The following is a 25993-nucleotide window of genomic DNA, read 5'->3' on the forward strand; positions in this document are numbered from 1 at the left end:
GCAGCTTCCTTTGGGATCTGGTGGCACCTGAGCTTCAAATTCACCTGCTGTGATTAGGAGTGCAGCGTCCTACCACCGCAGTCACTGGCTGCTCAGGTGTGATGTCCCTTGGACGTCTCTGTGCCTGTCTGATGTCGCACCTAGGAGGAAAAAAGGTTGATCTGGAGCACTGTTTGAAGTTTTGTATTATTCTGAAAAGGAAGAAGGAAAATTAAGAAGTTGTTATGGCTTTTTTGTTTGTTTTTTTTTTTTTTTTACTGCAGAAAAAGGTAGTAAATAACTAACAGAAGACACTTGTTTCTAGTGCCTGTTTTAGCTAAAATAATGGGGGTTAATTATTAAACCTTTGGTTGCTCACTTGTGCTCCTGATGCTTTAATCCTGGGTCACAGAAAGTTTAAGAGTGCTTTACAGGGGAGACTCACTTCTTTTTCCTCAGCCTTTCCATGCTAACAGGATGTTACGGGTTTTGCTGCTTACTCTCTCTGTAGTTGCTATTGCTCATGCTGAGCTTTGCAAGCCAGGTAAGTTTTGGAGCTGATTCCCACCCTTCCCAAGTAAATGTAGCTATGAGTTTATGCCTATAAAGCTGCCAACTTCTGAGATTTTTATTGTAACTAGTTGTCTTGGGTTTGGAGATTGAAATGCTGAGCATTCGCTTCTTTTATGAGTTTGCAAATTAAATATGGAAGTCGATCTCACTTAAAAAGGTCATGGTAACCCTCACTGAGACTCTGTAGGGCTGTGGCTTTTTTTGTGCTAGTGACTTCTGTCCTTCTAACCAGGTGATCTGTTAAGACACATTTAGAAGAGCTGCCATTTGTGAAATAGTCAGAGAAATAAATAGACTTAAATCCTATTTTGGCTGACTGTCAATATATGTTTCCTTTTTTCTCTCTTTGTGTCAGATGCACAGAATGCTTTCAAAGTACGGCTTAGTATCAAAACAGCTTTGGGAGATAATGCAGTAAGTAAAATATCTTCACATATTCTTCCTAACTGAATATATAAGAAGTAATATATACTATAAAATTTCTGAAGACAGCACAAGCAATTTGTTCTGAAGTGTTAATTGTAATAAATGTGCTCAAGTCATGATCCAGGCATCCATTTCTGGACATTTGATTAGCTCTCTCCTTAAAATGGGATTCTTTTTAAGAGAAGTATAAAGCTCATCTTTTCATAAGGATAATATTCTGTCAAAGATTTTTTTTTTTTTTTATCCCCTGGAAAAACAGTGGAGAGGTTGCACTTTGTGCCTGAGAGGTGCTGCATAAATCTAAGTCTGTATTTGGGAAAAGCACTTCTGCTTCAGTGCTAATTGTAAAGTCAAGCATGTCTGGGAAATGAAGCAAGAGAAAATTGTTAGGTCTTTATGAAATAGAACTTATGTCAGACTCTCAGGCTGCTCTGTAGAGATCATTCAAGCATATCTCATCAATTCCCTACCAATGTAGGGCTTCTTCAGCTAGTGGCCTTTCTTCTCATGAGGCTCATGAGGACTGGAATGCTTTGGCTTAAATCAAGTCCTTGAGCTTAATGAAGTACTGTTGTGAGCAATAAGGGTCTGTGATACGTAAGAGACTAGGACATTGGATGACTGAATGGTCCTTCCTGATCTGAAGTGCTATGAAATATGGCAGAGCTCAGTACTTTGCAGTTTAGAATGCTTAGAGCAAATCTGCAGTGTGATACAGCATAAAATTAGATGTGAAATGTCTTGGGCAGTTGTCTGACTGGAAGTCTGGTGTCTAACTATGTTAGGAGCCCTGGGAAACAAAAAGCAGTAGGTTACATATTATAAGGCATTGGAGACATGTAAGTCTCCCTATGACTGTAGAAGCTGTTCTAAAATTACCCTGAAATATCAAATAATTTAAACTAACATTAGCAGGGGCCTTATTCTGCTGGTAACTTCATAAACCAGACAAATTGGGAAGAAGTATTCCAGATACATGCTAAAGTATTTGTGGAAATTCATATGGAAATCAATTCACTTGGGTGAGAGACTTTAATTAAACAGTAGTGTGAGCCTGATTAGTTCAAAAACGTATTAAAAAGTGTTCTGTGACTTCTATTATTGAAGCTCCACTTGATAACTGTAATATTTTGATTTAATCTTGGTTCAAAATAGTAGCAAGGAATGAAAATTGCAGTTCCCAGCAATGTTCTTTCTTAGTGCTTTTTCCTTCTCCAACTGTGGTAAAATAAGGGTGTTTATTTGATCATTTGTGATTTTTTTTTTGTTTGTTTTTCATTTAAAAAGGCTTTGATACAAATAATAAATCTTGAAGGCATTTTGTATCACAAGGAAAAAACAGTAACTGAGGAGTCTATTTATTCATTTATTTTTTTGATAGATAGTAGTTTATTTCATATATGTCCTAAGAATGGGACAATTTAGAACAGCATTTTAGAACAACATGCTGAAAGTGGTATGATGCCATACAGAATTATTCACAAATAATGAACAATTTACTAAGTGCACAGGTAGTAGTTGTTTCTTTCCATAGCCATTGCAATCTTCTCTGCAAATGTCTGAAATTGAAAACTGAAACTACTATCAAACTGAAATTTATTTTGATTGAATAATTTTGGACACTTTTCATTTTATTTATTTGTTTTAGCAAAGAAAAGCATAATAGTGTCATTGTATCACAGTAGGACACAGCCTGCTTAGAACATCTTGGTATGATGCTCTGCTGCTGAATTTTGTTTCATTCATTTCCAAGTCACTTCAAACTGGATAACAACACAAAACACACTGTGAGCATTTTGCTGTAGGATGGGCAGGATAACTCCAATGTACATTTAGGGGCATAGAAAATTGGTTACTGTAGTTTTCCACATGGTTTAGTGCATGCCACTTTGTGTGAGGCTGATTAAGACAGGACACCATTTTTTAATCAGTTTGCAAGGTAGGCTTGTACTTTGAGGCAGGGAGCGCCATTTCGTGTATTTATATGGTTCTTATCACAACAGAGCTGGAAACAGCATCTAAAAGATTGTAAGTATTTAGCTGTTACCATTTTATTTGCAGATAATGGGTGTACTTGACATTGTTTGCTAAGTGGTGGGAGGAGACATGGTATCTGTAAGCCTAAATGGAAGGAAAGTGATTTATGAGTCTCTCTGAGAATGGTGTTAAATTTGTGAGTGGCTTCTGGAATAGGTGGTAGTCACTAGTTGCTTCCTATGCATGGAGTTAGCAGAGTGCTAGAGAGTTAATTCAAAAGGGCCAAAGACAGCTAGGGAGTGAACAGAAATTGTGTGCCCTGAGAATTCCATGTAAGTCTCTGTCACCACTCAGTTTAAATGTCAGAGACAAATAGCTGGTACCTCAGGAGCTGCAGCCAGGTGAAGTAGAAGGTGTGCCTTCTGGCTCATGTATTCAAGCTATTTCCAGGGTAGAGGATGAAGGGGAGAAAGGCTGATGTGCACCTGGTGTCTTGCCACGAGGTGGGACCCAGGATTATGCTCATGTGTTTGTAGCCACACTGCAGCCTGAATGGCTGTTTGATTAAAATGCAGGACTGTTCCGGAGGGAAGGGACCTTGGAAGGTTCCTAGTCTCCTGCTGCTCAAAGCCAGATCAACAATGAAATCAGGTCAGGTTGCTCATGGCAATCTTGTAATATTATAATCTATCTTGTTCTGCTACTTTAACATTTAATGTTGTCTTCCTTAGAACATTACCATACCATTTCACCTCATCAACAACTTACACTCATCATCTTTTACCCATTCTATCATTAGCCTCCTCTTTCGCTACAGGCACTTAAGCTGTAGCTTTTACAGTCAGCTGTGTCTAATTCTGCTCCTCTGGAACATATAAAGGATGGCAAGCTCAACTGAGCCATGGTCTTTGTGTATGTTCCTTTGTAGAGCAAAGAAGATGGTATCTGATACCGTCATGTAAGTTTTCATTGATAACTATGAGTTATGTTCATAGTGCGTGGTTGTAAATGATATTTAATGTTTCCTCTGTAGCAGCACAAAATATGCATTAATAGCTGTACTTCATAGGAACATGAGAGCAGAAGCAACATCCTCAGTCATCAGCTGCAGTCCTGGCTTTTGCAATTGGAGGGTAAAGGTGAAACTGGTAAAGCCTCGTAGTAGAATGATTCAGGTTAGTTTTTTTGGTGATATGTATCACCTACCCCTCTCTGACTGGAGAAAGCTGATGATTAGAAATTGACTTCTGGCAATCTACTCCCACTTGTCCTGAGTTCATAGAGTTTACTAGCTTTAAGGTATTCTTGACGTACTTTTCCTCCTCATTACATTCCCTCCGCCCTGCATATTCCTGTGTGCAGTCATGTCCAGAGGTTCTTGTTCGTATGGAGCCCACAGCCACCTCCATCTCCTCTTAACTTCCGTCTGATCACTGTTTTCTTGGGGCTTCGTGCCCTTCTGCCCAGAAAAAGTTGTGTGCAGCATCTTCTCCAGCATCTCAAGCAGGCTCCCAATTTCTGCTGAGCTTTCTCTGCTGGACTCCTTTCCAATTGCTTGCAGCTTTCTGTTTATTCTGTCCTTTTTTAAAGTGCTTACTCTTTTAGCTGGGGCTGGAGTTTCTCACTACAGATTATTTTCCCTGTTTTGAGATACCCTTTGTTACTCTGACTTAGAGAAGCTGTAGGCTACTACATTATTTATGAAAACTGAATACTTGATAGTGACAAATTGTGCATATGTACATGTACTGCACTGAATGTAAACATACCAACTACATATACTCAGTAGTACTGCGTTGCATTTGTGTCCATGAAATGGAGTGTGCATCATCATTATCCGTTTTCAAAACAACTGATTCAATTATCTCTACAGCTGGTTTAATCCACTGGATAACAGATTAGTTTTTAATGTCCATTTGGACCTGTTCTCAAAGACTGCAGATGGCATGTAGGGATTCAGTCAATAGTACCACATACCGAAAAAAGAAGATCTTCCCTTTTAGTGCTGCAAGTTGTGCTCCGTGGTTTAAATACGAATGTCTTTAAAATTATGATAAGTAGTGTTATGGCTCTCATCTGTATTAATTCCTCTACTACATTATCTCTTTTTCTTTTAGTACTAGTTGCTGTCATTACTGACATGTTTTCATCAGTGCAGTGGGATCGAAATACAGGCTTTTATAATTTCTTTTCAAAGATTCTCTCTTTTTTTTTTTCCCCCCCTAAGTTTAAGTTCCTAGATTGGCATTATTACAGTATGCTTACACCTCCCTTCATTCACAGTGCAAGAGTAGTGATCAGAACCCAGATTCTCACTACTGCAGCTGGATTTTAATGCTACTCAAATTGTCTGTTGCTCAGCTTTATTGTCCCTGTCCTACCACATCTCAGAGAGCCCATTTGACAACTCATCATTTGTGTAGGGATGATAAATATGATCAGTATGACATTCTGCCCTTTAAAAGATTGCCTCCTTCCTGGCTTAGGTTCACAGTCCACAGGATATCAGAGCAAAATAAGAGTTGATGCCTGGAAGTTGGATTCCTTCTTTCTGCAGAGAGGTTGCAGCTCCATGCATTCAAAATCAGAATTAAAAAGAAAAATAATTAAGATTTGTCATTATCTATGCTCTTTACTGCTTTTTTGATCTGAATTGCTGTTTTTTCCAATGTGTTATAAAGGCCCATGAAAAACTAGGTCCAAGTTGTCAACAGGGTTAAGTATCCACCCTCTTGAGTTTCTAGTTTGGATGATTACAATGCAGATTTTTTAAATGCTGAAAGTTAAAGATTAGATTTGTGTTCTGATTGACTGAGGAAAGCTGTCTCTAACCTCCATTAATATAATTCCAAGAAACTGCTAATCTTTGTAATCTGCTGAAAGAGGAAATTCAATCAGTATGCCTCAGTCATGGCTCTTGTTATAAAAATGTAATAGATGCAGTTCTTACAGGTCATTAGAATTGCATATGTGAATGAAAGCCCAGGGGAACCCAGTGGAGCTATCTCAGAAAACTGAAATTGTGGAAGCATGATTTTTCATCAAGAAAACAGAGAACAGCTTTTGGAGCCTGCATTTTACTTCTTATTGAATTAGTAAGGATGCTATTTTCTTTCTTTTGTCTCATGTGCGATGCAGTAATTTGTACTATAATTTAGTCTGTGTTCTTGTTGCAAGGATGACATGCAGCAATAAGGCCATAATCTCATTTTATTTCTTGGTGTTCTGACATCCAACTCTCAGAGACTACCTTCAGCATTATCTTGTTTTTGGGGGGAGGGGCAGACTGAAATGGTCTTCAAGAGTGGATTTAAGCCTTTTACTTTCATAGGGTTTATCAAGCAAAAGAGGCAAGGCCATCGGTGCAGGTGTGTAGGGGAGAATTCTAGTAATATGCCTAATCTTTGGTACAAGAAACTCTACATCTCCAACTTTTGAAAACATTCAATGCATTCAGCTTTTGGAAACATTCTTTGCACTTTATTTTGCGCTTTATAACAGCCATTATTAAAAGTCCTCAGTGAACGCTAAGTAGTGGCCAGGAATTTATTTTCATAGCACAACCAGAGAATTTATTCATTTTCTTGATCAATATAGCATTTCAAGTTCGGTCACCCTTTTCCCTTTCTGTATTGCCAGCACTGGTGCTGAAACTGATTGTCTTCCATCTTCCTTTACAGTATGCCTGGGATGCTAATGAAGAGTACCTCTTCAAAGCAATGATGGCTTTTGCAATGAGAAGATATTCCAGCAAAAGCATGACTCAGTAAGCACCTACTCTAATTTGCCTTATACATATGAACAATTCTGCACGTAGTGGTGCATTCTTTGCTGTACAGAACTGTACAATCATTGTGTAAAGTTCCTAAAACCAGACTATTCCAGTATATTTCTTTGACCCACAGATGCATGTTTGTCATGGTTTAACCTCAGCTGGCAACTAAATAGCATGCAGCTGCTCACTCACTCCTCACAGTGGGATGGGCAGGAGAATTGAAAAAATAAAGTAAAACCTGTGGGTTGAGATAAAAACAGTTTAATAATTACAACAAAGTGCAATATGCTACTACTAATAATAACAACAATGAAAGGGAAATAACAGGGAGAGACATATAAAACTAGAAGGGAAGAAAAAACCAAATAAACTACAAAACAAAAACAAAACAAAAAACCTCCCAAAACCAACCAACCAACCAAACAAAACCACAAAAAAAACTAACCAAAACCCCAGTAAACACAAGTGATGCACAATACAATTGCTCACCACCCACCAACCAATACCCAGCCCAACCTGAGCAGCAAACCTTCCAGGTAACTCCCCCCTAGTTTATATACTGGGCATGATGTGCTGTGGTATGGAATACCTCTTTGGCTAGTTTGGGTCAGATGTCCTGTCTCTGCTCTGCCTCCCCTGCTTCTTGTGTCCTTCCTCACTGGCAGAGCAAGAGACTGAAAAGTCCTTGATCAGAGTAAGCATTACTTAGCAACAACTAAAACATCGATGTGTTATCAGCATTGTTCTCAGACTAAATCCAAAACACAGCACTGCACCAGCTCCTAGGAAGAAACTTAACTCTATCCCAGCTGAAACCAGGACAGTGTTAAACATCACACTCCCTCTGTCTTAAGCAATGTTCAATCTTTGGACCAGTATCCCTGTTGTTGTGAGGTGACACAGCTGTGGATCTCAGTGGGATTGTGCCAATTCACTTTAGCAGAATCTGGCAGTAAGACATGGTACCTTCTGGACACCATACTGGAAGGAGATGAAAGGACACATTGGCAAGGTTAAGAAATGCAGTACAGATCCTTGAATAAGCAGCTTTGGCGCACAGTTTCTTAGAGCACAGCTCCAGTGGTATGCTGAAGATGAGCTGACTTGGGGAACTGGAAGGTGGATGCCTATGCTACTGCTATGTTCTGCTGGGTGTATCTATCCCTAATATTGCAGCGGTCGAGTTACATAGCATTAAGAAGTTTCAGATATTTCAGTTCAGACATGAATCAGCCTCTAATTGGTTTTGGGATTAAATCCACCCTGAGGTATTGAATATTCTTCTCAGGCTTCTGATCCTTGCAATTTATGAAATTAGATACTAGATAAGGCAGACTATTTAGCAAGCTGTATTTGCAGTATGTCACTTAAATAAGAAACCTTGTAAGTGAATTTCTATAGGTCTATTATTTTTTCATTGTTTTTCAATCTTAAAGGAAAGATTTATAGTCCTGACAGACTAATGAGAATAAGGTTCTCAATTTACTTTAATAAACTCTGCTTCAGGCTGTCCTTGTATCAGATGAAGCATATTCCACATTTGCAAAGGTATTAGTTAACTTTAGTCACATGATGATTATTGTGGCTACTGCACTTTCTCTTAAATAGAAGGTGATTTCCCCCTCTGTGTAACAGGAATGTTTGGTTCCTTACTGTTTCATTTTTATTCCTCAGAAGTTGTCTCCTTTGAGCAAGAGAGCCATTACACCAAGCTTAACAAAAACAGCCAAGTATGCTACTGCACCCAATTAAAATGACACTTCAAAAAATGAATTCAAGATACAAGATAATTAAACGCGATTATGCAGGGCTTTTTCTCAGGTTTTCAAATTAGCAGAGGTTTCAGAGTATCTGATCCATAAAGATTCGCTTTTGTATACTTATTTTAGCCTCACGTCCTTTTTATAAATTACTCTGTTTCTTCAACGTCATGGTTCTTTCATATAGCAAAAAACCTGGGTCAGAAGCTAGTGATCTTTTTCCTCTTCAAGCACCATGGCTCTCTGCACGTGGAACTGATATTAGAAAGCTTGGTGCAGGAAGAGCTAAAAAATCAAGCCAGTATGAAAGCAGTTAAAGTTTGAAAGGAAGTTACCTCTATCCACTCTGGGAAATCACAGAATTTATGCTCACTTAATTCAGTCTCCTACCAAGACAATTTTTCCTATGGACAAATATGATAAGGTCAGTGTCACTGCAGTTTGGAGATGGGGTTGCACATGTCAGTAATTTCCTGCTGCTATGTTTGTCAGAGGTGAAGTCAGTATAATACTTGGAAACAGGTAGGTGTGGTCATCTTTATCTCTTTTTAAGATGGTATAGGAGTTCTGTTGTGGTGTACCTTCGAGGTATAACTGATAACTCTTCTAGGACATCTAGATACCTCTGGTGTCATGTGTGGACAGCATGTCAACTGACAGACAGCTGTGCCACTCTGAGATCTGGTCCAACTTACTAGTCAACAGGCCGAAGAGTTTCCTATCCATAGATTTCTCCCAAGTCCCAAAGGACCTCTGAGTCCTCAGAATTCAGCGATGGAAAGATAGGCGAACCTCTCAGTGCACCCCAAGTAACCTGCCTGTTACATGAGATCAGGAAAGTTACGAAAGCCTCCATCGTCTTAGAAGGCCTGGAAATAATGTACTCCTTTCCCCACCCTTGTGGCTGGCAGCTGGGGGAAACTGGTTATAGAGGAAGGAATGCAGTCCATCTCCATCCCCTCAGCAGTGGGAATGGAGATGTGGGACCACTTGGCATCCCAGACAGTACAGCAGCATGCCGTGCACACTCTCACAGAGGTGGTAAGGAGCGTGGCAGTGGCTTGCAGTGTGAGAGGGAGGCAGAAGCAGGAGCTGGTGTCAGATAAATTACATTGCACTACAGGACCTTTTATAGATTAATGCCAACACATTTTCTTCGGGGGCTTTAAAAGATCAATGATCAATTATTCTGTCATAAAAGAACAAACAAATTGCTTGTGACTACATTCTGGTAGCATCTAAATTTACACAAATTTTGCATCTGGTTAATTAAAGACTTTTGTCAAAAGAAAGACTTATGAAAAACTCACCAGTATTTTATGTAAGCAAATGCTGGTTCTGCCAGGGTATAAATTCTCCACAGGGCCATAAGCAGGGTGTGACAAACCTCCCCTCTAACATTAATTTCTAACACATCCACAGCCCTGTGGTAACTTGCAGCCACAACTAACTCCCACATGAGACCAAATGCCATAAAGTTGAGCAAGCTGAATCAGGCCCCAGAATAATCTGTCTGGTGGATCAGCATAACCATTGTTGCAGTCTGTCCCATCATTTCTGAGATTCAAAGTCATCTTTTGTTAGGCTTCTGAAGCTGAATAAAAGCCAGCCTGTAATGACAAGCATTTAAATGTGCCGCTGGAAACAACAGCTGATGATGATGTTGTGTAACCAATGCAAAATGGACAGGATTGAACGTTATGTCTTGAGTTCTCTAAAGTTAATTTCTAAACTAAAATTTAATAAATGATGAAGCTCTGTTTAATGTTTGAAAGGCTTGTCAAACTTTCCAAGTTTGTGTGGAACAAAGACACAATCTGTCAAATTACTCGGTAATTATTAATACGTATAAAATAAATATTTCTTTTTCAATGAAGAATTAAACCCCCTTTATTTCCTGCTCTATATATGGCCTCTCAGAATATACATTACTGAACTATGTGAGCCAACCTTTGATCTCTCAGTGTTAAAAAATGATTGTCTGTAGTCTGTGTTAGTAACCCTGTTTTTTCTAATCTGTGACTCATTTGAAATAATATGCATCTCTTTTGGGCCTGAGACTAGTTAATCTTTAAACCAGAAAGAATGTCATCACAATTACTTTCATTCAAGTAACAGAATCTACTTTTGGTACATCTTTTCCTCATTTGTATATAAAAAAAGCTGCAGTTTTCCTCATGAAGTGACCAGAAAAAAATCCATCAACATTATCCGTCTTCCTAAGACAGGTTTTTTTGATACTAAAAATATTGAGACTATTTAGAACAAGAAAATAAGCTTCTAGAGTTAAAGCTGTTACATTGAGGTGATCCCATTGCTGCTGTTCACAAAAAGGAAGAAAATAACGTTACTTTGCAGGAGCAGCTGCACAGCACTGGATTGGAAGGGGCCTGATGCCTTCAAGAGAGTTAGAGATAGGTGCTCAGGACTTGGGGACTGTGGTTCTCACACGAGCTAACAACCACTCGAGGCAGCCAGCTCCCTTTGAGTCTCTGGCAGCTCTTTCTTACCCTAAACAATCCTTTGTATCTCCATAAGGAACAATCATGGTGTTTCAGGCCAAGGAACCATCATGGTTTCCTGCACTTAACTCACTGGTGTTCACTTGCATATATTAAAGGAAATGCAATTTCAGACTTCTGCCATGGTGCCATAAAACAGAACCAGGATCTTGTCATTTTGATGATGTCTCCTATAATCCCCATGACAAAAGTCTTATCACCTGCTAAGGAAGTAAAAAGATGTCCACGTATATGTTTACAAATACATTTAATTAGCATAGTGCATGGAGATGTCAGTTTCTCAAATCTAAACAGTGTAAAAACATAGTGTAGTAATTCTTCAGCATGCTGTGAATCAAACCTGCTTGGAAATAGCACACGGGAAAAAAACCCCAAAGTGTACCTGCTGCAAAGAGATTGCCACATTGGTGCTTGTTGAACCAGTCTGTTTTGGTGTTTACTCAGTCCTCTTTGAACTTCTCATGAACAGTATTACTCTCTTTGGAGACTGGAAGGATTTACAGCATTCAGATTCTGCTGATGAAAAAGCGGTGACAGTGAAGCCAGGTTTTGGATGCTTGTAATTGAGCAAGGATTTTAGACACAACAGGGAGCAGAAAGGAGTCAAAATTCATGTATTCTAGTGTAAGCCTTGCTGCTCAATTGATCGATTCAGTGCTGTTTGTTCTAGAGAAAGAGATGCTGCCCCTAATGATGATGGACTGCTCTATCACATGCTGAAAGCCTTGACACTGGGAAGACCCCAGATAGAAGTGTCTCTGAATCTCTAAACGAGAGTAAGAAAGTCAGGGTGTTCTGTCAGTCTTTATCTACCAAATTTATTGGGGATCTCTTTGGGGATCAGACTTTCCTCACTCACCTCATTTCAAGAACATCTGTAGGGCAATATGAACCCAGATTTTCTACCTGGATCAGGTTTTGATTGTGCCACAGAAATTCCAGCTTTAGGAACTGCAGTTAAATGAAGCTTTAGGTCCTACTGTTATAAATTCTCCTGATGGAAAACTTCCTCTGCAGATACAATTTTAGATATTCTTTGAAGTCAGCAAGTGTTTGTCAGCCACCAGCCAAAAGTAGACTCTTCCCCCCTCCCTCCCTAAATTTTGTGCTTTGCTTTTGTTTTGGGAGGAATAAATCTGCTTTGATCTTCTGACTGTTGCTAGCAAACTGATGTGAACATCTTTCCAAATTCCAGGGGATGACTTTCCTCTTTTTTCTGTAAAAATTCTCTATATTTGCAAAAGTGACATTGTTCCATATGGTAAAAGTGGCTATTTCAGCACTGCAAAATTATTGATGTCCATTTTATTGTGTATCTCTATGGAATATATACCTTCTTCGTAAAATGAAAGGTTGCACTACCCAAGATACTCAAAATACCAAAAAAGCTTTTCAGCAGTAAGTAAAATATTTCTGCAAAATATGCATAATGAACTACTGTGATCAAGCCAATGCCTGTCGTGCCTTAAAAGCAAACTCGTTCTTTTCTGGACAGAGTCTACACATTCATCGGCAATTTTGGCTACCTTATATTCATTCCTTCCTACCTCATGCGTCCTGTTTCTCAGGCCACTGCAGGGGTCATTTAATTATGATTGTAATTAGCCGGCAGATGGCACTACAAAACAGAACTCTGTGGCAGGGGAGGTGGCTTGCAGCCGGGAATTCATCACCCTGAGAAAGATCACAGGTTGGAAAGGAAATGTTAAAACCTGCTTTTTGATGATGCACAAGCCAAATCTTAAAACCAATTGTAGTAGTAATGGACGTTACAAACATCACTGCAGTGAATTAAAAGAGGGGCTGCATTCTTCTTCACTGACTTACTGCAGAGTTTCCTTCTCCAGAACAGCAGGAAGTATCTGAAGAATGACCATCCCAAGTGGGGTTGGTCAAGACAGGGCAGCTTGTGGCCAGGTAGAACTTGTGCAAAGGGGAAACGAGTCCAGGCTGCTCTCTGGAAATAAAAATCATCCTAATTCTTGGTCCTAGACTTCAGAATATCTGCTCGCTGCTTGGACATGGCCAGTAAACCTGAATCCTGAGCCAAATTCTTTGGGTTATTTATTAATGATTATAAAATCATAGAATCACGGAATGGTTTGGATTGGAAGTGACCTTAAAGATCATTTAGTTCCAACCCCCTGCCACGAGGAGGGACACCTTCCACTAGAGCAGGTTGCTCAAAGCCCCATCCAACCTGGAAGTATATGATTATATATGTATATAATGTATAATGATATAGAACTAAATATTTTTTTTCCCATTTTTATCTCTGTAGCTATCTTTCATAAAGACTTCGGCAGTCCTTTTATGGTACATTCTATGTTCCTTGCCATGCTGTAATAAATGCCACATTATACAATTCCTGTATATTACACGTTTGGCTGGTTTGTTTCTTAGTTGTATGGATAAACTAGGAACACACAGGAGAACATAAGGGTGCCATCTATCCTCAGGCACTATTATGATACTAATATATTAGCCTTCACTTCTTTAGTTTAAATACTCATCATGTCATTCCATGGAGTTTTTCTAATGATATTTCTACCTTTTACTACTATTAGTGGTAGAAAACGAATTTGTAGGAATCTGAAAAAAGGCATTTAAAAGACATTTTGCACACTTTGTACATAGTATGCCATGAGAAGGTGTTTGCCTGTGCCCTTCTGCTGTTAACTTCACATAAAGCTGAGCAATCTTTTTGGACAGATAAGATAAATCTTTGTCATAGCATAAGCTAAAGGTCATAGGCCAGTGCCAGTACAATGTATAAACTTAGCCCATTGCCCCCACTCTGTGAACAAAGATGTCAAAAAGAATAACATCAATTTAATTGCTCTTCCCTCCCAACAAATGTATCCTGTAGAAGGACTGCACTTATTTGAAAATCATGTGGGGAATCCCTCATGCCTGGTTCCTGTGGCATTACCTGTCAAAACCAAAGTTCATAGTTCAACCAATGCATTTGCCCCTTTATATGGCCTCATGATTAAGATGCAAATATGTACTTTTCCATTTGATTACACTAAATGTGTATCCAAGACTGTGCAAGTCTGTAATAGATTCAGAAATTCATTTTAAGACTCAAGTTTGGTCTCAATAAGCTTTTTTTTTTTTTTTTTTGTTAATCATATTGGGAAGTGGGAAATGCTGAGAGTGACACTTCTTCCTCGAGCATTAACTGTAAACTTTTTTAAAAGTAAGACTTTTTCTCCCTCTAGATGAAAGAAATATTTTTAGAAAATCTGTAATATTTCAGTAATTCCTTCTGTGCCTCTTTAATGATGATTTTTGTTTTAACTGTCTGCAGAATTTCCAATATACTGCTCTGCAATGTGACGGATCGCGTGTCCTTTTGGTTCGTAGTCACAGATTCTTCCGAAAATGTGACAACTGTTCCTGGAAGTGAGGTAGAGGCAGCCATCAGGTACATCCACTGCTTCTGCAGCCTTTTCTTCCTTGCTGACTGAGGATGCTTTCTCTCTGTTCCTTGTGTGAGTGAGCACTCTGCCTCTTTAAGGATGAATCAATCTAAGTAGTTAAAGCACCAAGGGGTCACTACTCTTTTATGCATGTGAGATTAGAGGATTTTTAACAGTCCCACAGAATGCAAAGCATGTGGGCCTTGGAATTATAACTTGGAAGGAGTCTCTCATTGCTGGAGCCCCAGAAGAAATCTAGTCCCTTTCCAGAGCCTACCTGTAATTTGCTGACCTGTGTACTGCACATACCCTGCTCTCATTCAGCTGCTACATTTCCCAGTGGGAGAGCCTTCTCCCTCAGATGACAGAATTGCACAATTTCTGGGTATAATTTATATCATAGAATCACAGAAGCGTTTAGGTTGGAACAGACCTTTAAGATCTTCAAGTCCAACCGCAAACTGTTAACACTTGACGGTGTTAACTGTCAAGTCCATCACTAAATCAAGTCCCTAAATGTCACTTCTACATGTCTTTTCAATACCTCCAGGAATGGTGACTCCACCACTTCCCTGGGCAGCCTGTTCCAATGCTTGACAACCTTTTTGGTGAAGACATTTTTCCTAATATCCAATCTAAACCTCCTCTGGTGTAACTTGAGTCTGTTTTCTCTCACCCTATTGCTTGTTACTTGGGAGAAGAGACTGACACCTACTTCTTATACTAGTTTCAGGTAGTTGTAGAGAACGGTAAGGTTTCCCCTGAGCCTCCTTTCCTTCAGACTAAACAACCCCAGTTCCCTCAGCTGCTTCTCACAGGGCTTGCTCTCTGGACCCTTCACCACCTTTGTTGCCCTTGTTTGGACCCACTCCAGCACCTGAATGTCTTTCTCGTAGTGAGGGGCCCAAAACTGAACACAGTATTTGAGGTCATTTAACTTTCACTGCATGCCACATGCACATCTATGCTTGGACTAATGACCACAGGCTCCCTTTTGGTCCTTCTCAAGTACAGTTCATCTGACTTGATTTAGAAGTCAGCTTTCATGTGAGAAGAGCTCCTGTGAATTCTTCAGGAGCAGAGCTGGCTTAAACAATCTTATGCTCACATTCTTTTCATATCAGCTCTTTCTAGAATGCCAGTTGATAACGTTGTTGAGCATTGCTTGTACAAAGTACCATGCTGTACAAAGCAGTTTGCTTTCTGCTGAATAGCACATTCTTTAGCCAATAAAAGCAGGAGTGTGGAGCTGAAGAAGAAAAAAAATACAAAACGTACTCTGACTTCAGTGGTCCATCAAACCTGCATAAGGGGGTGGTAGAGATGACTCCCATAAGCAGCATAACTCATGTACATTTCTGAAGCACAGAGTGGAAAACAGACCTCTTTGTTTTTAGGCATTCTGTACTTTGTCTTGAAAATTCATGTTATCTCTATGGAGGTGTAATGCCTAATTCCTGATGAATGAGTATGCGTTCTTTTGGAAAGATTAACTTAAGCTCATGAGCAGATTAAACTATTTCCTACAGAGACACCAAACAATAGCTTCATAGCATTAGTGAAGGAAGCAGATTATTTATTCACTGAAGCTCTCTGTAAGAGTGCTGGAATGCAAGGGTTTTGCATTTCTGTTATTCTTTGATACGTTCAGTAGCATAAGCTGATTTATTTAAATCTTTTGTGTGCCCTGTTTGCCACAGAAATTGGATGCTGTTATAGTATGTTTGTTTTTTAACTGTTGTCTGTCACCTGACGAATATGCTATTTGTAGAAAGTTTTATAACTTAGAAATGAAAAATAAAACAGTCTATAAAACTACAATACTTTTTATTCAATTGCTTCTGATTGCAGACTTCCATACTAAACCATTATTCTAATTCTTCATGCTACAGTAGCACATAAGAACACTACTCATGGACCAGAATTTTATTGTATCATATTCCCTATAAAATAAGAATGAAGAGGAAAGTAAACCTTTTCAGAGCTCTGTATGAGACTCAAGATCTTGCATAAATATACACAAGGTATACAAACATGAAATGCACCTGTAGTTGACTGCTTGTGTTTCAGCACATAACTCTGTAGCTCCAGCCGTTAGATGAGGGTGAACAATGCTTATTTCAGCTGTTCACAATGATTCTTTCATATCAGTAGGGATGAAAATCTTTTCTAAATCAAAGACGGCTTACGGTATAATGAGTCTTTTAATATGCCATGGCTTTCAGTCTTCTCCAGGAATGCTAGCTTTTCATTAAGCCTAAGAACTTCCTGTTTAAGGAAAAGGCAAACATTATCATTTCCAAGAAAAAAAATTTGCAAAATCTTACCTGTATTTCCCATATATTTGTTCTTAGGAAATACTTGCTTTATGGTACTTAAATGGAATTGTATAGAAGACAGCTGCTTGTAAATAATACAACTGCAAACAAAAAGAATCTCTCAAGACAAATATATATAATAAATTTTCTCAAAAATTTTTAACATTTTGAAAAAGCTAATGAAAGATACTGCTAAAGCCTCTTAAGGCTGCTTAGATTCAGATCCAAAAATGCCTGCAAATCCTTAGAAGTAGTGACTGTGAGTGAAGATATGTATTAAAGGGTAGCAATTGTACTGCTCATATGAAAAAGCATATTTCTCAGACTTACAGTTTCTCATAATGGAAAAAATGTGCAAAGTATAAATCCCTTTAGCTGCATCCTGCAGGGGGGAAGGGCATGTAGGCTATAGGGGTGGATTCTTCTGGACCAAATTGTATCTTGTGCCTCATGGACCTAAGAAAATCTACAGCAGCAAGAGCAGATATACCGGCCCATCACATGCAGGGTGGTTCAGTTTGAGGAACCAAGGGGCACTCATAAGTAAATCCACTCCTGTGCTAATCTTCAATGCTGCATGAACAAGACAACAGAGACACTGTTAAAGGTTACAACCTGCTAAGTCTTCAGCTCATAGTCCAAACCAGAAATAAATAATAATACTGCAGGTCTCTCATGTATTTCCCAGTTTTTCATGTCAACACATACAAAACTCTAGTGTTCAAAACATTGTAAGTGTGTGGGTGTCTGTGGATTACTGACAAGGTCTATGTTAAAATGAAGGTCTGTGTAATCTTGCCAATATCATACTGGATCAAATTCAGCCCTGCCAGACTTGCAGCACATATATGATTTTTTTTTTCTTCCTTTTATCTTTTTAACTTATAAAATACCTTTATAAAGAGTTGTGATGTTCTTTGTCTTTTTATGAAGGATGAACCGGAACAGAATCAACAGTGCCTTCCTACTGAGCGACAAAACACTGCAGTTCCTGAAGATAACCCCAACCTTATCACCTCCTGTGGAACCCTCCACACCTGTCTGGCTTATTGTATTTGGTGTTGTTCTTTGTCTCATTTTGGCTGGAATTGTTTTCCTCGTTGTTGCAGGGATTCGTCAACGCAAGAAGTAAGCGGCTTAGCTTTTCTTCTGTTTTAACTGAATATTGCAAGTTAAGCCATCTGGACTGGTTTTGCTTTTCAGATCAGCCTCAGAGAAATTATAGCTGTGCCCCCCTCTCCCTCAGTAGGTAAAGATAACCCATCTGTCTTTTTCTGAGAGAAGTGAGTATAGATGTGAAGTGTAACTGTGAAGTATAATAATGTTGGGTTGTAATGAGGAAATAGGGAGTATAAGAATATGGTCCTGGAGGCCACCTAACTAGACGTGATAGCTTTATGAGACATTTGCTGTCATTGTTCTCAAGGTTTAGTGTGCCACAGGTGAGCCTCCTCTCACAGACTACCCAAATTGCTACCAAGAGGGAGAAGGCTGGCAGCGACTCTGTGCCTGCTGGCAGGACTAAAAAATTGCTGCTGCAGTTTGAGAAGGCTCAGTGGAGGACACATAATGATTAATGTATGGCTGAAGAGGGCCTGCTCAGTGGAACGGCGCATGGTCTCGCCTTATTGAGTCCAAAGTACTCAGCCCTTCACAGATTCATGACCAGATCTCCCCATGAGCCTAAGTGTTTGCTGTGGCAGTAGGGTAGGAGAGAGAGACACTCTTTTTCTCTTAGTTTCTGCCCTGTGGTGGCACTGGTGAAAAAGAGAAGGCTGTTCATGCTTTCCTAATGTGAGCATGTTGGAGCAAGACAGAGAGCAGGTCGAATTTTGGTTCTGCCCTTTCTGTTAGCTTGGAATTGGGCTTAAGGAATAGAAATTTCTCAGGTCAGCTGAGATTCTGCTGTAGAAGTTCAGCTTCTGCCATGCTTTCGGCTGCCACAGAGGTTTTGCAAACAGAAAATTAAGACTTCAGCAGCAGTTATATAGGAACAGCAGAAGAACTGAAAAAGGGTAAATCTCTGCTGACAACTAGATAATGTTAAAATTATTGACTATATGCTGAGGTGCATCCCCAAATAAATCAGAACAAGGGATTCTTGTATGAAGATATGAAGAGAGGCTGTAAAGTATAGCAAGTTTTTCAACTATGAACTTGTAGATCTCAAGGTCAGAATAAATCTGAAACTAAAGGAACATCATGACATGTTGACTGATATTTCTGTATTACATCTTCTTGTGGTTGTATTTTTGGGTAATTTTAATATGCTTTCGGTGAGAACTGGAGCCTGGAAAAGTGAAAGCTGTGCAATTGTTTGATCTAAAAAACAAAAGTATGAATACTGGGTGGGAAGGTGGCTGTTAATGAAGATTGAATGACAAATGCAGATTTGCAGCATTAAGAGTACCTAAGTTCTGGAAATCATCAAGGAGTGTGAGGGCACTCAAGTTTCCACATTTGGAGGCTATAGTCTTAAGCTGATCTGCTTCTAAAATTATATTTTAATTTGTTCACATAGCGGGATAAAATCTATAACATACCTAACAGGGTCAGACTGGATGTTTAGTGCAGTCCTTCCTGATGTAAAGCAAAAACAGGTGTAGAGGTTTTTTCCATTTTTGTTTTGCGCTAGCTTTTCCTTCTGCACTCTCCAGTCATTCTACAGAATGAGAAGGTGAAGTAATATTTATAACATACTTACAACATGTTTACTTTAGGTTTTCTGATTCTTGATTCTGACCTCAAACCACTAAACCAGGGCTTCCAGTCTTTAAGCCTCCACACTCTGTGGTATGCTTACGGCAGCAAAGAGGTGCACCAGATTATGCCTTTCAGAACGTAACCTATGATGAACTTCTGACTATGTGTGCAGTTTCCTGGTTGTGGAATCATGGTTGAGTGCTGCAGGTCAACAGAATAAGATAATTTTCTCTTTCTTGTTTTTAGAAAGAATAAAGAGTCAACAGAGAGAGAAAATTTAGAAGAGAAATGCGAAGTGACAATAACAGTAGAAAATGGGATTCCTTGTGAAGCGCTGGATTTAAAAGCAGGCCATATTAATGGAGTCTTTGCAGCAGATAATGAACGGTTCACATCCTTATGAAATGCTGCCATTGCTATCGGGCGTTTTTTTGAAAGACAGACTCCTGTGCCTACCTTATCTCATCACTACTCCTCAATGTCAAACATGAAGACAAGAAAAATGTCCTTTCACTTAATTTCCCTCGAGAGAACCTTTTACTGATAACACATACACTCGAACCTCCATTACAAAGCTTTTGTTCATGGGCAAAGCAAATGAGAAGACCTCAAATGATAGCCATTAAAGATTTCCAGAAGATGTGCAGCAAAACAGGGTTGAAACCTGCCTTGTGTCAGGCATTTAATTTTTATGATTATTTAAACATGTCCATTGCTTGTTTTCCCCTGATATAAATGTGAAACTGCAATATTCCTGAATGTCACTGGGGATAACATCTATCATTGTCAATTCTTGCTGGGCTTGCTTTCAAGCCATATGCAAAAGTTTCTCTGTAAAATGACTTCTTTTTGCTGATACGCAGTATGCCTTTGGATGGAATAGTGATCAGTGCATGAAAGTTTTCATTTATTGAGAAAGAAAGCAAGCTTTCACAGCCTCCGTAAGAGCAGATTAAAAAGTGGCTGGACCATCTATAGCTTTAGGGCTAGCAAAGATCTGGTACTAGAACAGTTTTACATTTAACAGTCAAAGTCACAAAGTATCTGACCAGGAAATTAGAAGTTGCAAAAGTTTAAAATCTGTTGAAAGTAAAAGTTTCAAGAAAGGGCATATTTTCCAAAGATGCAGTCTGTAGTTAATGGCCCAGCTTTCATTAAATCTATGAGGGCATTTCACAGCTCTTTCTTTGAAAAAAATCTCCCTTACATTTTTTAATAGTGAAACTAGAGTAGGTGTCCAAGGCATAGCAAACCTGGGGTCAGATGAACCTTCATGTGACAGCTGGAGAGCTTCTAAAAAGGTTCAGTGCTTGAGACACCAGCTGCTGGGTTCGGTGTATCCAACCTGCGTGACAACATGTAGGCAGTGGTAAGTTGGCGGAGACTTTTCAGACGGGTGTTTGCTGTTTGTGTGGCTAGGAGTTGAGGGCATCTGATGGTGCCAGACCCTGAACTGCGTTGTTGGATTGCTTTGAAGTCAGCCATACATACAGACTATACTATCTGGGCCCTGATCCCATTCCCATTTAAATCTGTGATAAAATTCTGACTGATTACAGAAAAACTGAGCTCCAGTGAAGGGGAGTTCTGTCTGTGGGTAACTGTACACAGAGAATGGAAGTGTGATACAGTATCTGCAGTGACCAAACAGCTGCCCAGATCACTGGAGGCATTGACCATTAGGCATCCTGTTTGCTGTGTTTGGAGGCAATATTAGAAAACACATTTATTTACCAGGGTTATTCCATCAGACTCCTCACAAAGAGGAACAGGGTAAAATAGGGTCAAAGCTGCTTGTAAAGGACCATCCAGTCATAAGGGTAAAAGGTATCATGTCTCCCAGGGTATAAATCCTTCAGCATTTTGGCTGTATTGAGCACCTCTGGCTGCCAATTTGACTTAGCACTGGCTCTTGGGAACAGGGTGAGCAGAAGGGGAGAAATGGGGAAGAGGAGGGGAAGCTGCAGGGCAAAGGGAGGAAGCTGAGAGGGAGAAGCTCAAGGCTAGGGGAGGTGGGGGAGAAGAGGGCTAATGCAAAATAAAACTATGGAACCCACTGATCATTTGCCTCATGTGGTCTCATCTGTCACGGTTATCCTGCTGGTGGGTCCCTCTGGACAAGGACGGTGTCTTCTCTGCGTCCCAGAGGGTGTGCTGCTCCATTCTGGAAAAGGATTAATAAAGTCAGTTATTCATGATAATATCTCAGTGCTTCAAAATTACCATCCACAACGCGGAGACATATTTCTCATAGGAATGTCAAAGATTAAGCTTACTGGTGTTTAAGATCATTTGGAGGGAAGATATAGAGTACAGTGTTGTTATTGCTTCCTCAGTCATCGCCCCAAGGTCTTTCACTCAGGCAGAGTTTTATTGAGGTAATTCAGGTCCCATAATTTCTAGAACTTCACACTTTTCACATATTTTGTATGACAGGTAACTACACTGCAGTGTAACCACAATGGATTGCTGTAACTGCAGCACCTCTGTAAGAACTCTTGATTTTGGTGAGAATAGCTTGGCAGTGCAAGAGCAACCTCAAGCTACCGATTAAGAATTACTATTATCCTGCATTGTACTATATGATACTGAAATAAAATTCACTTGATATGGAAAAGGGCCAAGCATATCTGAGCATCATAATTCTCAAGGCCTGAGTGAAGAAGGTTCAATTCAGCCCATGGCACTGGCCAATAATTTGAAAATAGATTGAAAGCCTCTGAACAAAACATTATGTGATGTGGGCTGACTCTGGTGGTGAGTATTTAATCACTGACTTCTTCCCAGCTCACCTTTTAGCTGTGTAATTATTTTACAGCAGTTTGGCATAATGTTCTGCTAATGATGACATGGGATTCACCCAGAGCATACATCTTGCTTGCCTCTCTGCTGACAGAAAATAGCTTGAGAGAAGCAAATGATACATGATACAGGCAGGTATCAAACTTAGCAATGCTTTGAAGTCAGGGTCGGTATTAGCTCTTTCACTGAAATAGGTACCACAGACTGGGTTAATCAAGGGCATAGTGCTACAGAAGAAATAAATCTCTTCTCTAGTCTCTTTGTGCAGCAGGATTGTATTAGAAAACAAAGAGCATTTTGATTTGGTAAAGGCTGTTGTCCAGAGCCTGCAAATGGTACAGTGACAATTTATATTCCTTGAGGATCTCACCCAGATGTTTTATGTAGCTTTCACCTTTTTTTTTTTCTCTAAACCACCTGCCATCAAATGACCTGATAATAAACAGGAAAGTGAGGAACAATCAATATGGACTGTACTGTAAACTACTTCCTAAAACAGTGAGTCGGTTCTGCTTTCAGTTACATTTGTGCTGTGCCAATGAATTTTGACAAAGGAACATGGTGTGCCCGAGACTGACCTGTTTCATTTTCAAGAGCTCCATTTGAGAAAAAAGAGAGTAGAAAAGGAAATTCAATTAAATGAAGCAATAAAGGCAAAGAAGTTCTATTTGAAGATAATCTGCATATCCCCAGTGAGTCGACATTTCAGGAAGGATGTTACAGTTCTGTTCAGCTTACTCGAGAGATGTGTCTAGGCTAGAATGAGCACAAATCATGCATAAGCAAGTTGTTTACACTGTCAGTCATTAGCTACACATTTGTAGTGCTAGACAATGTTGGGAACTCTGCAGTGCCCTCCTTAAATTACAGCCAGCATTGGTTATGACACAACTGTTTGCTGTGCGCAATCTTCAGTCTTGTATGGACCACAGACTGGTCTTGTAAATGAAGCTAGCAGTCTCTGTTAATCCATATTTATGTAGGGAAGATTGCAAACTGTGGGCAGATGCTGAAGTCCTTACTTGAGCCATTCTGCCACTCGCTTAAAGGAAAGCTAACTATTCCACCCTGCCAGCTGACGCTTACTCTGTGTTAGAGAAAACTAGACTGAAGCTTGTTCTGTCACATCAGCATTTGTCTTTTCCCTTCCATGACAGTATATAAATATCTTGAGAGAGTCTGTCTGTGGTTCTGACTCCTAAACATCTCCCTATTAGCCCGCCTTAAAGTCTGATACTCACAACTAGACCCAGTATGCCTCTGGGGCTCTGCCCTACGTGCTTGTGTTTGCCCGTCCATTGCTTCTGTTTTGTTGACCTTAATGGAGAAATCTTTCCTGGCTATGCCTTCATAAAGGGACATCTTTCTTATGCATTTTGAGGGAAGACAGAAGCCAGTTCACAGTTTCTGCCATGGTTCACAGGAGAGAATGGTGAAGTGAGCACAAGGAGCCTTAGGGTAGGATTCAAGTCTTGTTCCTTCATCACTGTGAGAATGAAATAATTCTCAATACAAATCATGGAATTAGAACAAGAGCTTCTGGTTTGACAATTTGGTTCCATAAACTGGGCGTCAGTTTTGACCAAGCAAGGAGCAGTACCACATCTTGGCGCAAAGAGTTTTTCATGTGTAATCTCCCACATGTGGGAAAACAAAAGAAATTACTTTAAATCTTAGGGCAGAAGGGCAACAAAAATGTAAAATAACTCCCAGTGGAAAGTGTGAGTCTGTGTTTCTAGATACTCCTAAAAACATGTCTCTGCTGCCCTCAGAAATTTGGTCAGTTCGTCAGTGCAGTAACCTGTGACTCCTGAAATGAGCTGTTTTAAATGTGCCAAGTTTTTATACAAAACACATTGACCAACTGTCCACAATCCATTAGCAATGAACAATCTGTGCTTGGTTTTCTATGAGCACTTCCTTTTGGCCTCTCATGTCTTTTGTTTCCTTTTAATGTGGCATACAAGGAGCGATGTGTGCAATGGAGTGACATCGCAGCTTCCTACGTTGACAATTGCTGACGAAAAATTTGCGCTGTTAGATATGCCTAACTTGATGGACTGAACTTGCTAGTTTTCAAATCACATAAAGCTAAAGTACGTTGACAGTGATGAGTGATGCGCACTTGCCAGCACAAATGTGTCAGTATATTCAGTATCATGAATACATTAAGCACTGTGGATGCACTTAGCGTAATGCATTTGCTTTTTAACCAGATATTCTGTGGCTGGATTGATGTTTGCATCAATCCAGAGGAATTCCACCTTTATAGCGTGTATTCAACTTTGTTCTAAGTAAAGTCAGCAGGTTCAGTACGAACTGAATTTGACCTAAGATCAAAAAGAAAAGTTTGATTTTGCTAGTCTGTTGTCTTACTTCTGTGTTTCCCTTTCCCTTGGAGGCTGCAATCTGAAGCCATCAAAGCATCTTATTAGCTGCAGCAATGGCTAAATAGGAAGCATTTAATTTTGGAGAAATAACGAGACAGTGTGTTCTGGCATTCTTTCTATCAGCTTCTGTCTCTCTCCTATCATTTAGATCCTAATTGCTACAAATTACAGTTTGTAGCTTTTATCAGTTGTGCACCAACAGACTTTGGACTGATGTACTCTATGATACTGTATTGAAATGACATTGTAGATGCTGATGTGCAGGCACATGGTCAGTGTAAAATGAACTGGGACCACTCAGTAAAACTGAAATGAGAAACATTGGTTGCCTAGATGAAAAGCTGTGTTTCATAGGATCAATACCTTTCTCTTCATTGTTGGGGCAAGGTGGCTTTTTGTAATGAGCAGGGCATAAGGAATACAGAGTATTGTGCCCCTGGGTGCTTCCCTCTCCTTTGCTTTCTTAACATATGGTCTTGATTTTGACTGTGGCCTACAGCAATGACACTTTATGATATCCTAATTGAACCTGCTGGTTTGTACACTCATCTGCCTTCCTGAAAATCATTCAGCTTCAAAGCTTTCTCCAAAACCTTGCAAAACCCCTTTGGTTTCCTGATGCTTTGGGCAACTGACAGCATCTTTACACAGCTCCTGATGTTGTGATGTTGTCTTCAGATCTGGGGCTTGCCCCTGCTCACAGGGCAATTACCCCCTTGGCAATGGTGAGCACGCTTTGGCTTGGGGAACAGCCACCAGTCTGTGCCTCCCTTGGAGCGCAAATGTGCGGTGCAGAGGTCACAGCTTTTCTTTATGTCTGAAATCCAGACAGCGAAGCAGCCTGCTTTGGGACAGCAGGTTATGGAGGAATACAGATTAGTCATCCAAGGCACTGGCCGCAGCCTCAGGCTGGCAGGGTGCAAACCCCTCCCTGCTCCATGAAGTTACTGGGATATGGCTGTGTGGCCAAACCAGCTGCAGGAGGTGGGTGCAAGCCAGGTAGCAGCCCTGTCCCCCCTCCCTTCTTCCTCTCTGAGATGAAGGTCCTAAGTGTGGGGCAGCAGGTGGGGAGTATCTCTGCCCTGCACTCACTGCCTTCACCTCCATTCCTGCTGGGCAATGAGAAATTAGTTCATCCAGCCATTGATCTACCCTGTCGGTTCCTGCAGAGGAAGAGCCAGCTATGCCAAGATTGGCTGCTGGTACATGCCTTTTGCACAAGAGGTGGTCCTGGGTGGCTCAGAGGTCGAGCAGGACAGGATGTACCTGCCTGCAGAGTAACAGAGATGTCCATCCTCCTTGCTGCAACACAGCTCTGTTCCCTACCTAGGGAGCAGACGCAA

At 40.0% G+C, this 25993-nt stretch overlaps 1 protein-coding gene across 2 annotated transcripts; it reads left to right on the forward strand.

The window, feature by feature from the left end:
- Positions 1–77: 77 nt before the first annotated feature.
- Positions 78–22075, forward strand: CLTRN (collectrin, amino acid transport regulator). 2 transcript variants are annotated; one of them, XM_030476851.1, is made up of 6 exons: positions 78–523; positions 908–966; positions 6636–6721; positions 14326–14442; positions 17689–17883; positions 19705–20211. In XM_030476851.1, exons 1-6 carry the CDS (start codon positions 457–459, stop codon positions 19859–19861), a joined length of 681 nt encoding a protein of 226 aa, XP_030332711.1. In that variant the 5' UTR covers positions 78–456; the 3' UTR covers positions 19862–20211. The 2 variants fall into 2 exon arrangements, with proteins under 2 accessions (XP_030332711.1, XP_030332712.1); XM_030476852.1 differs by lacking the exon at positions 6636–6721 and having other exon boundaries at positions 502–523; positions 19705–22075.
- Positions 22076–25993: the final 3918 nt, after the last annotated feature.

The sequence above is a fragment of the Strigops habroptila genome, chromosome 2, assembly GCF_004027225.2.
Source record: "Strigops habroptila isolate Jane chromosome 2, bStrHab1.2.pri, whole genome shotgun sequence".
Lineage (NCBI taxonomy): Eukaryota > Metazoa > Chordata > Aves > Psittaciformes > Psittacidae > Strigops > Strigops habroptila.